Source organism: Salvelinus fontinalis, chromosome 38, assembly GCF_029448725.1.
Source record: "Salvelinus fontinalis isolate EN_2023a chromosome 38, ASM2944872v1, whole genome shotgun sequence".
Lineage (NCBI taxonomy): Eukaryota > Metazoa > Chordata > Actinopteri > Salmoniformes > Salmonidae > Salvelinus > Salvelinus fontinalis.
The window spans coordinates 1,257,742-1,275,241 of NC_074702.1; the positions used below are offsets into that span (position 1 = coordinate 1,257,742).

Genomic DNA, 17,500 nt, shown 5'->3' on the forward strand with positions numbered 1-17,500 from the left:
TCCCCCAACATGTTAGACTACATTACCCCACTCCCCCAACATGTTAGACTACATTACCCCACTCCCCCAACATGTTAGACTACATTACCCCACTCCCCCAACATGTTAGACTACATTACCCCACTCCCCCAACATGTTAGACTACATTACCCCACTCCCCAACATGTTAGACTACATTACCCCACTCCCCCAACATGTTAGACTACATTACCCCACTCCCCCAACATGTTATACTACATTACCCCACTCCCCCAACATGTTAGACTACATTACCCCACTCCCCCAACATGTTAGACTACATTACCCCACTCCCCCAACATGTTAGACTACATTACCCCACTCCCCCAACATGTTAGACTACATTACCCCACTCCCCCAACATGTTAGACTACATTACCCCACTCCCCCAACATGTTAGACTACATTACCCCACTCCCCCAACATGTTAGACTACATTACCCCACTCCCCCAACATGTTAGACTACATTACCCCACTCCCCCAACATGTTAGACTACATTACCCCACTCCCCCAACATGTTAGACTACATTACCCCACTCCCCCAACATGTTAGACTACATTCCCCACTCCCCCAACATGTTAGACTACATTACCCCACTCCCCCAACATGTTAGACTACATTACCCCAGAACCATAGACTGTATACATATTAGACTTGTATGTGGTGCTGCATTAACCCACCCTCTGGTATGCATAGCTATCATCTCAGATAAAGTGCTATTGTCTTTGGTTATAATCTCTTCCATTGTCATGTCCTGTAATCTCAGTCTTTGGTTATAATCTCTTCCATTGTCATGTCCTGTAATCTCAGTCTTTGGTTATAATCTCTTCCATTGTCATGTCCTGTAATCTCAGTCTTTGGTTATAATCTCTTCCATTGTCATGTCCTGTAATCTCAGTCTTTGGTGATAAACTCTTCCATTGTCATGTCCTGTAATCTCAGTCTTTGGTGATAATCTCTTCCATTGTCATGTCCTGTAATCTCAGTCTTTGGTTATAATCTCTTCCATTGTCATGTCCTGTAATCTCAGTCTTTGGTTATAATCTCTTCCATTGTCATGTCCTGTAATCTCAGTCTTTGGTTATAATCTCTTCCATTGTCATATCCTGTAATCTCAGTCTTTGGTGATAATCTCTTCCATTGTCATGTCCTGTAATCTCAGTCTTTGGTTATAATCTCTTCCATTGTCATGTCCTGTAATCTCAGTCTTTGGTTATAATCTCTTCCATTGTCATGTCCTGTAATCTCAGTTTTTGGTGATAATCTCTTCCATTGTCCTGTCCTGTCCTCTCAGTCAAAGGGAGAGCTATCTTCAGTGGGGAAACCTCCAATACAGTACAGTACATCCAAATACTGTAAACTGTACATACTTATTTTATACAGTATAAATACTGTATGCATTCTGGTAATACAACACAGAAGAGTATCAGCAGTACAGTACAGTAATACAGTACATCCACTGTCCTGGCTATCTTCCAGGTGTGGGCTGTTTGTTTGGGTGTGGTTGTTTAGTTCCCATAGCAACATGAGTTGTGTGTTTGTGACATACTGACGTTCTAGTCCTCGGGTTCCACGTCCTCTCTCCCCCCCCCTTCCCTCACTTCTCATCGCTCACAGAGCTCTCCGCCGCTACTTTCCCCTCTTCTATCTGTTCCGCTATCATCTGTCGCTCTTCTCCGGGTGTCGTCGGTATCTTCTGTTCCTCCGCTGGTATCTTCTCGTCGGAGCTGCTGCGGCTGGACAGTTTCTCCATCTCGTCTTCTATCTCGCTGAAGCGTTCGGCAACACACTGGGCTGTGAGCCTGGCCTCCGGGTCGTGGTCCCAACACTCCTCTATGGAGCCGCACACTATGGCTATGCCCTGTAGGAGGAGGTAGACAACAGAGAATTATAACCTATCTACTGAGCACTGAGACATACACAGAGGATTTGATTTGATGTGTGTGAGTGAATGAGAAAGAGAGAGAGAGAGAGAGAGAGAGAGAAAGGAAGAGAGATAGGTAGGTAGGTAGGTACAGTAGGTAGGCAGGTATGTAGGTAGGTAGGTAGGTAGGTAGGTAGGTAGGTAGGTAGGTAGGTAGGTAGGTAGGTAGGTACAGCGGGTAGGTAGGTACAGTAGGTAGGTAGGTAGGTAGGTAGGTAGGTAGGTAGGTAGGTAGGTAGGTAGGTACAGCAGGTAGGTAGGTACAGTAGGTAGGTAGGTAGGTAGATAAATAGATAGATAGATAGATAGATAGATAGATAGATAGATCGATAGATCGATAGATCGATAGATCGATAGATCGATAGATCGATAGATAGATAGGTAATCCAGGTAGGTAGGTACAGTAGGTACAGTAGGTAGGTACAGCAGGTAGGTAGGTACAGTAGGTAGGTAGGTACAGTAGGTAGGTAGGTACAGTAGGTAGGTAGATAGGTAGGTAGGTAGGTAGGTAGGTAGGTACAGTAGGTAGGTAGGGAGGTAGGTAGGTAGGTAGGTAGGTAGGTAGGTAGGTACAGTAGGTAGGTAGGTACAGCAGGTAGGGAGGTACAGTAGGTAGGTAGGTAGGTAGGTAGGTAGGGAGGGAGGTAGGTAGGTAGGTAGGTAGGTAGGTAGGTAGGTAGGTGTGTGTGTGTACCTGGTGGTTGACCCAGCTGTCTGGGATCTCAGGTCTTCCTCTGTCTCTGAGGAGGTGATCCTTCATACTCTCCACACCAGGATGCATCTGAACTTTACAGCCATATGGAGGCTCATAGTCCTTCACCTCTGGAACACAGAGAGAGAGAGACAACCAATTAGATCACCTCTGGAACACACAGAAAGAGAGAGACAACCAATTAGATCACCTCAAACACACAGAGAGACAACCAATTAGATCACCTCTGGAACACACAGAGAGAGAGACAACCAATTAGATCACCTCTGGAACACACAGAGAGACAACCAATTAGATCACCTCTGGAACACACACAGAGACAACCAATTAGATCACCTCTGGAACACGCAGAGAGAGAGACAACCAATTAGATCACCTCTGGAACACACAGAGAGACAACCAATTAGATCACCTCTGGAACACACAGAGAGACAACCAATTAGATCACCTCTGGAACACGCAGAGAGAGAGACAACCAATTAGATCACCTCTGGAACACGCAGAGAGAGAGACAACCAATTAGATCACCTCTGGAACACAGAGAGAGAGACAACCAATTAGATCACCTCTGGAACACGCAGAGAGAGACAACCAATTAGATCACCTCTGGAACACACAGAGAGAGACAACCAATTAGATCACCTCTGGAACACACACAGAGAGACAACCAATTAGATCACCTCTGGAACACACAGAGAGAGAGACAACTGATCAACTTACATCTGTAACACAAACAAACACAGCCAAACAAATCGACACCACAAACCACAGCCTTCATCTGTCAGGTCAAAAGCGTTTCGCTACACTCCCATTAACATCTGCTAACCACGTGTGTACGTGACAAATAACATGTGAAATCCACTCACATTAACATCTGCTAACCAGGACTGACCACCTGCTCTGATTCTAACAGGACTGACCACCTGCTCTGATTCTAACAGGACTGACCACCTGCTCTGATTCTAACAGGACTGACCACCTGCTCTGACTCTAACAGGACTGACCGCCTGCTCTGACTCTAACAGGACTGACCACCTGCTCTGGTTCTAACAGGACTGACCACCTGCTCTGGTTCTAACAGGACTGACCACCTGCTCTGATTCTAACCCTAACAGGACTGACCGCCTGCTCTGATTCTAACAGGACTGACCACCTGCTCTGATTCTAACAGGACTGACCGCCTGCTCTGATTCTAACCCTAACAGGACTGACCGCCTGCTCTGATTCTAACAGGACTGACCGCCTGCTCTGATTCTAACAGGACTGACCACCTGCTCTGGTTCTAACAGGACTGACCACCTGCTCTGATTCTAACCCTAACAGGACTGACCGCCTGCTCTGATTCTAACCCTAACAGAGAGCTGAGAGAGCTGTTACAGTAGGGGATAGAGTTAATACAGAGAGCTGTTACAGTAGGGGATAGAGTTAATACAGAGAGCTGTTACAGTAGGGGATCGATTTAATACAGAGAGCTGTTGTAATGTTATGTTACAGTAGGGGAGATAGTTAATACAGAGAGCTGTTACAGTAGGGGATATAGTTAATACAGAGAGCTGTTACAGTAGGGGATAGAGGTAATACAGAGAGCTGTTACAGTAGGGGATAGAGGTAATACAGAGAGCTGTTACAGTAGGGGATAGAGTTAATACAGAGAGCTGTTACAGTAGGGGATCGATTTAATACAGAGAGCTGTTGTAATGTTATGTTACAGTAGGGGATAGAGGTAATACAGAGAGCTGTTACAGTAGGGGATAGAGTTAATACAGAGAGCTGTTACAGTAGGGGTTAGAGTTAATGCGTGCTTCTACACCTGCATTCTAGCTGTTTGGGGTTTTAGGCTGGGTTTCTGTACAGCACTTCGAGATATTATCTGATGTACGAAGGGCTATATAAAATAAAATTGATTGATTGATTGATTGAGTTAATACAGAGAGCTGTTACAGTAGGGGATAGAGGTAATACAGAGAGCTGTTACAGTAGGGGATAGAGGTAATACAGAGAGCTGTTACAGTAGGGGATAGAGGTAATACAGAGAGCTGTTACAGTAGGGGATAGAGGTAATACAGAGAGCTGTTACAGTAGGGGATAGAGGTAATACAGAGAGCTGTTACAGTAGGGGATAGAGGTAATACAGAGAGCTGTTACAGTAGGGGATAGAGGTAATACAGAGAGCTGTTACAGTAGGGGATATAGTTAATACAGAGAGCTGTTACAGTAGGGGATAGAGTTAATACAGAGAGCTGTTACAGTAGGGGATAGAGTTAATACAGAGAGCTGTTACAGTAGGGGATAGAGTTAATACAGAGAGCTGTTACAGTAGGGGATAGAGTTAATACAGAGAGCTGTTACAGTAGGGGATAGAGGTAATACAGAGAGCTGTTATGTTATGTTACAGTAGGGGATAGAGTTAATACAGAGACTGTTACAGTAGGGGATCGATTTAATACAGAGAGCTGTTGTAATGTTATGTTACAGTAGGGGATATAGTTAATACAGAGAGCTGTTACAGTAGGGGATATAGTTAATACAGAGAGCTGTTACAGTAGGGGATAGAGGTAATACAGAGAGCTGTTACAGTAGGGGATAGAGGTAATACAGAGAGCTGTTACAGTAGGGGATAGAGTTAATACAGAGAGCTGTTACAGTAGGGGATCGATTTAATACAGAGAGCTGTTGTAATGTTATGTTACAGTAGGGGATAGAGGTAATACAGAGAGCTGTTACAGTAGGGGATAGAGTTAATACAGAGAGCTGTTACAGTAGGGGATATAGTTAATACAGAGAGCTGTTACAGTAGGTGATAGAGTTAATACAGAGAGCTGTTACAGTAGGGGATAGAGTTAATACAGAGAGCTGTTACAGTAGGGGATAGAGTTAATACAGAGAGCTGTTACAGTAGGGGATAGAGTTAATACAGAGAGCTGTTACAGTAGGGGATAGAGGTAATACAGAGAGCTGTTATGTTATGTTACAGTAGGGGATAGAGTTAATACAGAGACTGTTACAGTAGGGGATAGAGGTAATACAGAGAGCTGTTACAGTAGGGGATATAGTTAATACAGAGAGCTGTTAAAGTAGGGGTTAGATGTAATACAGAGAGCTGTTACAGTAGGGGATAGAGTTAATACAGAGAGCTGTTACAGTAGGGGACAGAGTTAATACAGAGAGCTGTTACAGTAGGGGATAGAGTTAATACAGAGAGCTGTTACAGTAGGGGATAGAGGTAATACAGAGAGCTGTTATGTTATGTTACAGTAGGGGATAGAGTTAATACAGAGAGCTGTTACAGTAGGGGATAGGGTTAATACAGAGAGCTGTTACAGTAGGGGATAGAGGTAATACAGAGAGCTGTTACAGTAGGGGACAGAGTTAATACAGAGAGCTGTTGTAATGTTACGTTACAGTAGGGGATAGAGTTAATACAGAGAGCTGTTACAGTAGGGGATAGAGTTAATACAGAGAGCTGTTACAGTAGGGGATCGATTTAATACAGAGAGCTGTTACAGTAGGGGATCAATTTAATACAGAGAGCTGTTACAGTAGGGGATAGAGGTAATACAGAGAGCTGTTACAGTAGGGGACAGAGGTAATACAGAGAGCTGTTACAGTAGGGGATAGAGGTAATACAGAGAGCTGTTACAGTAGGGGACAGAGGTAATACAGAGAGCTGTTACAGTAGGGGATAGAGTTAATACAGAGAGCTGTTACAGTAGGGGATATAGTTAATACAGAGAGTTTTAATGTTACGTTACAGTAGGCGATAGATTTAAGGCACTGGCAACAGACGTGCTGAATATGGAGAATATAAAATGTGTTTTGATAATTCTTGTTTGGGAACAAAGCTGTGGCTTGGCACTTCTCTTGTGATCATTACTGGAATCAACAAACTTTCCCTAACAAGTAATTAGGCTCCAAAACCTCAGAAACCCACACCCATTCAGAACATTACAACTCTAATTTGTTTTATTATGTTATCACTCTGAAAAACAGTCGAGGAAATTGAAAGATCATTCCGCCCGGGCCAAAGAGTATAAAAAACAAAGTTCTGGGATATCGTCCAGACCTCATGAAACTGAACTCACAACAGCTGCAAAATATGATGGTTTCATAGTATGTAGTGCTTTCTGTGTTCAGGTTCATACTGTTAAGAGCTGATCTAGGAACAGATCCCACAGTATGTAGTGCTGTCTGTGTTCAGGTTCATAGTGTTAACAGCTGATCTAGGAACAGATCCCACAGTATGTAGTGCTGTCTGTGTTCAGGTTCATAGTGTTAACAGCTGATCTAGGAACAGATCCCACAGTATGTAGTGCTGTCTGTGTTCAGGTTCATAGTGTTAACTAACAGCTGATCTAGAACCAGTGAAGGGAGACACAAGGGAACAGACTGAAGACCTTCAGTAGAGACAAGCAGAACACCAGATATAAGATATAAGACTGAGCTCATGCAAAAATGACCCAATCTAAAGGAATAGGATTCACAGGGCAGTGTGTTATATCCTCCAGGAGAGGTCACAGAGGTCAGGAACACCCAGTCAGGTAGAGGTATCCTCCAGGAGAGGTCACAGAGGTCAGGAACAGCCAGTCAGGTAGAGGTATCCTCCAGGAGAGGTCACAGAGGTCAGGAACACCCAGTCAGGTAGAGGTATCCTCCAGGAGAGGTCACAGAGGTCAGGAACACCCAGTCAGGTAGAGGTATATCCTCCAGGAGAGGTCACAGAGGTCAGGAACAGCCAGTCAGGTAGAGGTCACAGAGGTCAGGAACACCCAGTCAGGTAGAGGTATATCCTCCAGGAGAGGTCACAGAGGTCAGGAACACCCAGTCAGGTAGAGGTATCCTCCAGGAGAGGTCACAGAGGTCAGGAACAGCCAGTCAGGTAGAGGTCACAGAGGTCAGGAACACCCAGTCAGGTAGAGGTATATCCTCCAGGAGAGGTCACAGAGGTCAGGAACACCCAGTCAGGTAGAGGTATCCTCCAGGAGAGGTCACAGAGGTCAGGAACAGCCAGTCAGGTAGAGGTCACAGAGGTCAGGAACACCCAGTCAGGAAGAGGTATATCCTCCAGGAGAGGTCACAGAGGTCAGGAACAGCCAGTCAGGTAGAGGTATCGTCCAGGAGAGGTCACAGAGGTCAGGAACAGCCAGTCAGGTAGAGGTATCCTCCAGGAGAGGTCACAGAGGTCAGGAACAGCCAGTCAGGTAGAGGAATCGTCCAGGAGAGGTCACAGAGGTCAGGAACACCCAGTCAGGTAGAGGTATCCTCCAGGAGAGGTCACAGAGGTCAGGAACACCCAGTCAGGTAGAGGTCACAGAGGTCAGGAACACCCAGTCAGGTAGAGGTATATCCTCCAGGAGAGGTCACAGAGGTCAGGAACAGCCAGTCAGGTAGAGGTATCCTCCAGGAGAGGTCACAGAGATCAGGAACACCCAGTCAGGTAGAGGTATATCCTCCAGGAGAGGTCACAGAGGTCAGGAACACCCAGTCAGGTAGAGGTATCCTCCAGGAGAGGTCACAGAGATCAGGAACAGCCAGTCAGGTAGAGGTATCCTCCAGGAGAGGTCACAGAGGTCAGGAACAGCCAGTCAGGTAGAGGTATCCTCCAGGAGAGGTCACAGAGGTCAGGAACAGCCAGTCAGGTAGAGGTATATCCTCCAGGAGAGGTCACAGAGGTCAGGAACAGCCAGTCAGGTAGAGGTATATCCTCCAGGAGAGGTCACAGAGGTCAGGAACACCCAGTCAGGTAGAGGTATCCTCCAGGAGAGGTCACAGAGGTCAGGAACACCCAGTCAGGTAGAGGTATCCTCCAGGAGAGGTCACAGAGGTCAGGAACACCCAGTCAGGTAGAGGTATCCTCCAGGAGAGGTCACAGAGGTCAGGAACAGCCAGTCAGGTAGAGGTATATCCTCCAGGAGAGGTCACAGAGGTCAGGAACAGCCAGTCAGGTAGAGGTATATCCTCCAGGAGAGATCACAGAGGTCAGGAACAGCCAGTCAGGTAGAGGTATATCCTCCAGGAGAGGTCACAGAGGTCAGGAACAGCCAGTCAGGTAGAGGTATATCCTCCAGGAGAGGTCACAGAGGTCAGGAACACCCAGTCAGGTAGAGGTATCCTCCAGGAGAGGTCACAGAGGTCAGGAACACCCAGTCAGGTAGAGGTATCCTCCAGGAGAGGTCACAGAGGTCAGGAACACCCAGTCAGGTAGAGGTCACAGAGGTCAGGAACACCCAGTCAGGTAGAGGTATATCCTCCAGGAGAGGTCACAGAGGTCAGGAACAGCCAGTCAGGTAGAGGTATCCTCCAGGAGAGGTCACAGAGATCAGGAACACCCAGTCAGGTAGAGGTATATCCTCCAGGAGAGGTCACAGAGGTCAGGAACACCCAGTCAGGTAGAGGTATCCTCCAGGAGAGGTCACAGAGATCAGGAACAGCCAGTCAGGTAGAGGTATCCTCCAGGAGAGGTCACAGAGGTCAGGAACAGCCAGTCAGGTAGAGGTATCCTCCAGGAGAGGTCACAGAGGTCAGGAACACCCAGTCAGGTAGAGGTATATCCTCCAGGAGAGGTCACAGAGGTCAGGAACAGCCAGTCAGGTAGAGGTATCCTCCAGGAGAGGTCACAGAGGTCAGGAACACCCAGTCAGGTAGAGGTATATCCTCCAGGAGAGGTCACAGAGGTCAGGAACAGCCAGTCAGGTAGAGGTATCCTCCAGGAGAGGTCACAGAGTTCAGGAACACCCAGTCAGGTAGAGGTATCCTCCAGGAGAGGTCACAGAGGTCAGGAACACCCAGTCAGGTAGAGGTATATCCTCCAGGAGAGGTCACAGAGGTCAGGAACAGCCAGTCAGGTAGAGGTATATCCTCCAGGAGAGGTCACAGAGGTCAGGAACACCCAGTCAGGTAGAGGTATCCTCCAGGAGAGGTCACAGAGGTCAGGAACACCCAGTCAGGTAGAGGTATATCCTCCAGGATAGGTCACAGAGGTCAGGAACACCCAGTCAGGTAGAGGTATATCCTCCAGGAGAGGTCACAGAGGTCAGGAACACCCAGTCAGGTAGAGGTATCGTCCAGGAGAGGTCACAGAGGTCAGGAACACCCAGTCAGGTAGAGGTATCCTCCAGGAGAGGTCACAGGGGTCAGGAACAGCCAGTCAGGTAGAGTTATATCCTCCAGGAGAGGTCACAGAGGTCAGGAACACCCAGTCAGGTAGAGGTCACAGAGGTCAGGAACAGCCAGTCAGGTAGAGGTATCCTCCAGGAGAGGTCACAGAGATCCATCAACAGTTTGGTTAGACCAGTAAAGTACAAGGTCCTTGACTGGAGTGTTACAGAGTTACAGTACGAGCCTGTTACAGTAAGGTCATTCCGTACGTCAGAGTCCTGAATCGCTGTGTGGACCCACAGGAAGTGGAGAGGCCAGAATGGAACCCCGGTTCCGGTCGGACAGGAAACCCAGCTAGGGCAGGGATCGGACCCGGGACCCTGCAGAGAAGCTGACTCCACAAGCCCAACACATCCTGTTTTTGACAAGTGGACATGTCCTGTTTCCTGTTCTGTTTCTGCTTCTTTTAAACAGAATACACCCAGGGTGTGTCCCCTAAATGGTGCCCTATTCTCTATATAGCATATGGGGGCTCTGGTCTAAAGTAGTGCACTACGTATGAAACAGGGTGGTTTCTGGACACAGACCCAGACTGTGGGATCTAGTTATTTATTCTGCTCCTTCAGTTCGCCTCTATTTGAAGACCTGCTGCGTTTCTGCTGAAATGGAATAAACCTGACCTGAGAACAGTTAGTCACCGAGGTCTGACCTGAGAACAGTTATTCACTGAGGTCTGACCTGAGAACAGTTATTCACCGAGGTCTGACCTGAGAACAGTTATTCACTGAGGTCTGACCTGAGAACAGTTATTCACCGAGGTCTGACCTGAGAACAGTTATTCACTGAGGTCTGACCTGAGAAAAGTTATTCACGAGGTCTGACCTGAGAACAGTTATTCACTGAGGTCTGACCTGAGAACAGTTATTCACTGAGGTCTGACCTGAGAACAGTTATTCACTGAGGTCTGACCTGAGAACAGTTATTCACCGAGGTCTGACCTGAGAACAGTTATTCACCGAGGTCTGACCTGAGAACAGTTATTCACTGAGGTCTGACCTGAGAACAGTTATTCACTGAGGTCTGACCTGAGAACAGTTATTCACCGAGGTCTGACCTGAGAACAGTTATTCACTGAGGTCTGACCTGAGAACAGTTATTCACTGAGGTCTGACCTGAGAACAGTTATTCACTGAGGTCTGACCTGAGAACAGTTATTCAGAACAGAGTGATCTGCTGAGCACCAAGCCCATTGAATGAGGAGCCAAAATAAGAGTGTTCTGACAGAAATGTGAAGAAACATATTTTCAAGTCTGTTTCCTGTGTTTCCAGAGCCTTGGTGCAACCGATGACAGAGTAGGATACTCTAGGCCAGTTCAGCTCTGCTCTGTTCAAACACATTACACAGAGAAAGAGAGCCAGTCCTGTACACAGGGGGAGAGGGCCACAGCACAGGGAAAGATAACAGAGACAGTCCTGTACACAGGGGGAGAGGCCCCCAGCACAGGGAAAGCTAGCAGAGACAGTCCTGTACACAGGAGGAGAGGCCCCCAGCACAGGGAAAGCTAGCAGAGACAGCCATGTACACAGGGGGAGAGGGCCACAGCACAGGGAAAGATAACAGAGACAGTCCTGTACACAGGGGGAGAGGCCCCCAGCACAGGGAAAGCTAGCAGAGACAGTCCTGTACACAGGAGGAGAGGCCCCCAGCACAGGGAAAGCTAGCAGAGACAGTCCTGTACACAGGGGGAGAGGGCCCCAGCACAGGGAAAGCTAGCAGAGACAGTCCTGTACACAGGGGGAGAGGCCCCCAGCTTAGGGAAAGCTAGCATAGACAGTCCTGTACACAGGGGGAGAGGGCCCCAGCACAGGGAAAGCTAGCAGAGCCAGTCCTGTACACAGGGGGAGAGGCCCCCAGCACAGGGAAAGCTAGCAGAGACAGTCCTGTACACAGGGGGAGAGGCCCCCAGCACAGGGAAAGCTAGCAGAGACAGTCCTGTACACTGGGGGAGAGGCCCCCAGCACAGGGAAAGCTAGCAGAGACAGTCATGTACACAGGGGGAGAGGGCCCCAGCACAGGGAAAGCTAGCAGAGACAGTAATGTACACAGGGGGAGAGGCCCCCAGCACAGGGAAAGCTAGCAGAGCCAGTCCTGTACACAGGGGGAGAGGCCCCAAGCACAGGGAAAGATAACAGAGACAGTCCTGTACACAGGGGGAGAGGGCCCCAGCACAGGGAAAGCTAGCAGAGACAGTCCTGTACACAGGGGGAGAGGGCCCCAGCACAGGGAAAGCTAGCAGAGACAGTCATGTACACAGGGGGAGAGGCCCCCAGCACAGGGGGAGAGGCCCCCAGCACAGGGGGAGAGGCCCCCAGCACAGGGGGAGAGGCCCCCAGCACAGGGGGAGAGGCCCCCAGCACCGGGAAAGATAACAGAGCCAGTCATGTACACAGGGGGAGAGGCCCACAGCACAGGGAAAGATGGCACAAGGACAGCTGAGTCTAAAGCTAGCTGAGCCAGACCCAAGGAAAACAGGGCTATACACAGGAACCTTCTCATTAACAGCTTTCCTCCCTGTCTGTCTGTCTGTCTCCCTCCCTGTCTGTCTGTCTGTCTGCCTGCCTGCCTCCTTGCCACCCTCCCTCCCTGCCAAACTCCCTCCCTGCCTGCCGTGGTCTGCTGTGGTCCTGGTCCAAGCCTGGGAGATGTTAGCTATGTGAAGAATTCTGTGGTTTTGGGAACAGATGTCACACGAGGGACCAAAGCTGCTCTCCTCTCACTGGGGCCCGGCCGCATAGTAAAAAACCAGTTCCACCAATAAAAGTACTCATAGGGGCAAGGTTTATGACGGTTTCCTTTTCAGATGATCTGTCCGTCTGTCTGAAACCTCCATGGGTCTCCTGTCTGAACCGACCTCTGTCTTGGGGCCAGAGAGAGAGAGAGAGAGAGAGAGAGAGAGAGAGAGAGAGAGAGAGAGAGAGAGAGAGAGAGAGAGAGAGAGAGAGAGAGAGACAGAGAGACAGAGAGACAGAGAGACAGAGAGACAGAGAGACAGAGAGACAGAGAGAGAGAGAGAGAGAGAGAGAGAGAGAGAGAGAGAGAGAGAGAGAGAGAGAGAGAGACAGAGAGAGAGAGAGACAGAGAGAGAGAGAGAGAGAGCAGAACCCTGAAAACAACACTATGGGAAACAACCCAACCAGACACTGAGCTTTCTCCCAGTCCCGGGGAACGTTATTGTCACGATCGTTTAGAGATGGATTGGACCAAGGTGCAGCGTGGTCGGCGTACATTTTACTTTTATTTAAATGACACCGAAAAAACAACAAAAAAAACGACCGTAAAGCTCCATGCAGTGAAGAAAGCAACTACACACAAACAAGATCCCCCAAACTAAAGGTGGAAAAAAAAGGCTGCCTAAGTATGATCCCCAATCAGAGACAACGATAGACAGCTGCCTCTGATTATTGGGAACCATACCCGGCCAACAAAGAAATAGAAAAACTAGAATGCCCACCCAAAACACACCCCGACCTAACCGAATAGAGAAAAAAAAAGGCTCTCTAAGATCAGGGCGTGACAATTATAGGAGCTATTATGGAGGTTTTAGCTTGTGGCTAACACATTGTGACCTAGTTAGCTGATATTTAAATGTGACCATTAGCTGTGGTGTTGCAACAGTGCTGCAGACAGAGAAGCAGTGCCAACAGGCGGACTTGCATTCTGCAGACAGCAGTCTAACATTGTAGCAGTGCCAACAGGCGGACTTGCATTCTGCAGACAGCATCTAGCATTGTAGCAGTGACAACAGGCGGACTTGCATTCTGCAGACAGTATCTAGCATTGTAGCATTGCCAACAGGCGGACTTGCATTCTGCAGACAGCAGTCTAACATTGTAGCAGTGACAACAGGCGGATTTGCATTCTGCAGACAGTATCTAGCATTGTAGCGGTGCCAACAGGCGGACTTGTATTCTGCAGACAGTATCTAACATTGTAGCAGTGACAACAGGCGGACTTGTATTCTGCAGACAGTATCTAGCATTGTAGCAGTGACAACAGGCGGACTTGCATTCTGCAGACAGCATCTAGCATTGTTGCAGGCCTGTTCAGACTTGAAGAGAACTGTCAATATTGTACAACACAAACACAACTCAAAACCTGACAGTTGAGACTGTTATAGAATTGTCAACTGTCCACACGGTTAAATACACTATAAATACACTATAAATATACTATATACACTATAAATACACTATAAATATACTATATACACTATAAATACACTATAAATACACTATAAATACAGTGTAAATACACTATAAATACACTATAAATACACTATAAATACACTATAAATACAGTGTAAATACACTATAAATACACTATAAATACACTATAAATACACTATAAATACACTATAAATACACTATAAATACAGTGTAAATACACTATAAATACACTATAAATACTATAAATACACTATAAATACACTATAAATACAGTGGATTCCGCTATTTCAGCCACACCCGTTGCTGACAGGTGTATAAAATCGAGCACACAGTCATGTAATCTCCATAGACAAACATTGGCAGTAGAATGGGCCTTACTGAAGAGCTCAGTGAATTTCAACGTGGAACCGTCATAGGATGCCACCTTTCCAACAAGTCACTTCGTCAAATGTCTGCCCCGCTAGAGCTGCCCCCGGTCAACTGTAAGTGCTGTTATTGTGAAGTGGAAACGTCTAGGAGCAACAACGGCTCAGCCGTGAAGTAGTAGGCCACACAAGCTCACAGAACGAGACCGCCAAGCGCGTAAAAATTGTCTGTCCTCGGTTCCAACACTCAAACTTCACCATCTGGCAGTCCAACGAACAAATTTGGGTTTGGCGGATGCCAGGAGAACGCTACCTGCCCCAATGCATAGTGCTAACTGTAAAGTTTGGTGGATGAGGAATAATGGTCTGGGGCTGTTTTTCATGGTTCAGGCTAGGCCCCTTAGTTCCAGTGAAGGGAAATCTTAACGCTACAGCATACAATCACATTCTAGATGATTCTGTGCTTGAAACTTTGCGGCAACAGTTTGGGGAAGACCGTTTCCTGTTTCAGCATGACAATGCCCCTGTGCACAAAGCGAGGTCCATACAGAAATGGTTTGTCGAGAGCGGTGTGGAAGAACTTGATTGGCCTGTACAGAGCCCTGACCTCAACCACATCGAACACCTTTGGGATGAATTGAAACGCCGACTGCGAGCCAGGCCTAATCGCCCAACATCAGTGCACTAATGCTATTGTGGCTGAATGGAAGCAAGTCCCCCTCAGCAATGTTCCAACATCTAGTGGAAAGCCTTCCCAGAAGAGAGGAGGCTGTTATAGCAGCAATGTTCCAACATCTAGTGGAAAGCCTTCCCAGAAGAGTGGAGGCTGTTATAGCAGCAATGTTCCAACATCTAGTGGAAAGCCTTCCCAGAAGAGTGGAGGCTGTTATAGCAGCAATGTTCCACCATCTAGTGGAAAGCCTTCCCAGAAGAGTGGAGGCTGTTATAGCAGCAATGTTCCAACATCTAGTGGAAAGCCTTCTCAGAAGAGTGGAGGCTGTTATAGCAGCAATGTTCCAACATCTAGTGGAAAGCCTTCCCAGAAGAGTGGAGGCTGTTATAGCAGCAATGTTCCAACATCTAGTGGAAAGCCTTCTCAGAAGAGTGGAGGCTGTTATAGCAGCAATGTTCCAACATCTAGTGGAAAGCCTTCTCAGAAGAGAGGAAGCTGTTATAGCAGCAAAGGGGTGGATCAACTCCATATTAATGCCCATGTTTCGGGAAAGAGATGTTTGACGAGCAGGTGTCCACATACTTTTGGTCATGTAGTGTACACTGAGTGTACAAAACATTAGGAACACCTTCCTAATATTGAGTTGCACACCCTTTTGCCCTCAGAACAGCCTCAATTAAATCAGGACATGGATTCTACAAGGTGTCTAAAGCGTTCCACAGGGATGCTGGACCATGTTGACTCCAATGTTTCCCCACAGTGGTGTCAAGTTGGCTAGATGTCCTTTAGGTGGTGGACCATTCTTGTTACAAACTGTTGAGTGTGAAAAAACCAGCAGCGTTGCAGTTCTTGACACAAACCGGTGCGCCTGGCACCTACTACCATACCCCGTTCAAAGGCACTTAAATATTTTGTCTTGCCCCGTTCACCCTCTGAACGGCACACATACACAATCCATGTCTCAATTGCCTCAAGGCTTAAAAATCCTTCTTTAACCTGTCTCCTATCCCTTCATCTACACTGATTGAAGTGGATTTAGCAAGTGACATCAATAAGTGATCATAGCTTTCACCTGGATTCACCTGGTCAGTCTATGTCATGGAAAGACCAGGTGTTCCTAATGATTTGTCCACTCGGTGTATATGTGTGTGTTGTCAGTGCTGAGCACTACACAGTTACGAGCTTGTCTGTGAACCAATTGGTGCTCAGGCAGTAACACACACTTCCATACTTCAACTCATCAGGGAGTATAGGCCATCAACCACAGTAAGTAACTCAGTACCTTGTGAAAAGCCAGAGAGAGCCTGGAGAGCTGCAGAGAGAGTTACAGAGAGAGAGAGAGAGTTACGGAGAGCGAGAGAGAGAGAGAGAGAGAGAGAGAGAAAGAGAGAGAGAGAGTTACAGAGAGTTACAGAGAGAGCTGCAGAGAGAGCTGCAGAGAGAGAGAGAGAGAGAGTTACAGAGAGAGCTGCAGAGAGAGCTGCAGAGAGAGAGAGAGAGAGTTACAGAGAGAGATAGTTACAGAGAGAGAGAGAGAGAGGGGAAGTAGGCTCCGTAGCCAGGGATACTGCTGTGGGGGTAGCTAACCTGGTGCTGTGGCTGTTGTTGCTGTAGGTAATTCAAGCCCAGTGGAGATGGATGGTATGTCTGGCTGTATAGGGCCCAGGCAGCCCTGCTCTGCCACCTGCTTCCCAGCTGCTTCCCACCCTACTATTCTGTCTCCCCAGGGCCAGGCAGGGGACTTCCCCTTCCTCCCCAGGCAGCCCTGCTCTGCCACCTGCTTCCCAGCTGCTGCCCACCCTACTATTCTGTCTCCCGGGGCCAGGCAGGGAACTTCCCCTTCCTCCCATGGCAGGCTGACTGACAGGTCCTCTCCCTGGCCCTTCTCTGCCCCATACCACCCGCCGGGGCCATTCCCTCCGCTGGCAGGCTGACTGACAGGTCCTCTCCTCACCCTTGTCCTACTCCACTGCTTCTAGACGGGCCCTGTCCTGACCACTCTGACTGGCCGTCCAGAGAGGTAGAGAGAGAGAGAGAGAGAGAGAGGTAGAGAGAGAGAGAGAGAGAGAGAGAGAGAGAGAGAGAGAGAGAGAGAGAGAGAGAGAGAGAGGTGGAACCACAACAACAACAGCAGGGCTGTATTTCTGTCCTCTAGTCGTGCTGTTGTTGGCTTGAAGAGAGGCAAGAGGAGAGGTGTAGTCAGGCCACCACCAGTTTCCATTTCACTGGAACTGTCCAAGATACATAGGCTGACTTGCCCCCCCCCCCCCCCCCCCCACCAAGATACAGACACACACACACACACACACACACACACGCATACGCACGCACGCACGCACGCACGCACGCACGCACGCACGCACGCACACACACACACACACACACACACACACACACACACACACACACACACACACACACAACCACACAACCACAACAGCAACCACAACAGCAACCACAAACTTTACAGACATTTCAGAGGA

General features: G+C 48.0%; 1 protein-coding gene across 1 annotated transcript in view; it reads right to left on the reverse strand.

Moving 5' to 3' along the window:
* Positions 1–587: 587 nt before the first annotated feature.
* The window catches only part of LOC129837800 (TGF-beta receptor type-2-like), a 21,959-nt gene continuing 5,046 nt past the window's right edge, over positions 588–17,500 (reverse strand). Inside the window, exons 2-3 of the mRNA XM_055904243.1 lie at positions 2,640–2,767; positions 588–1,882 (exon numbers count right to left, since the gene is read on the reverse strand). Coding sequence (XP_055760218.1) covers positions 1,619–1,882; positions 2,640–2,767 — 392 coding nt within the window. The 3' untranslated portion in view covers positions 588–1,618. The remainder of the gene's footprint in view (positions 1,883–2,639; positions 2,768–17,500) is intronic.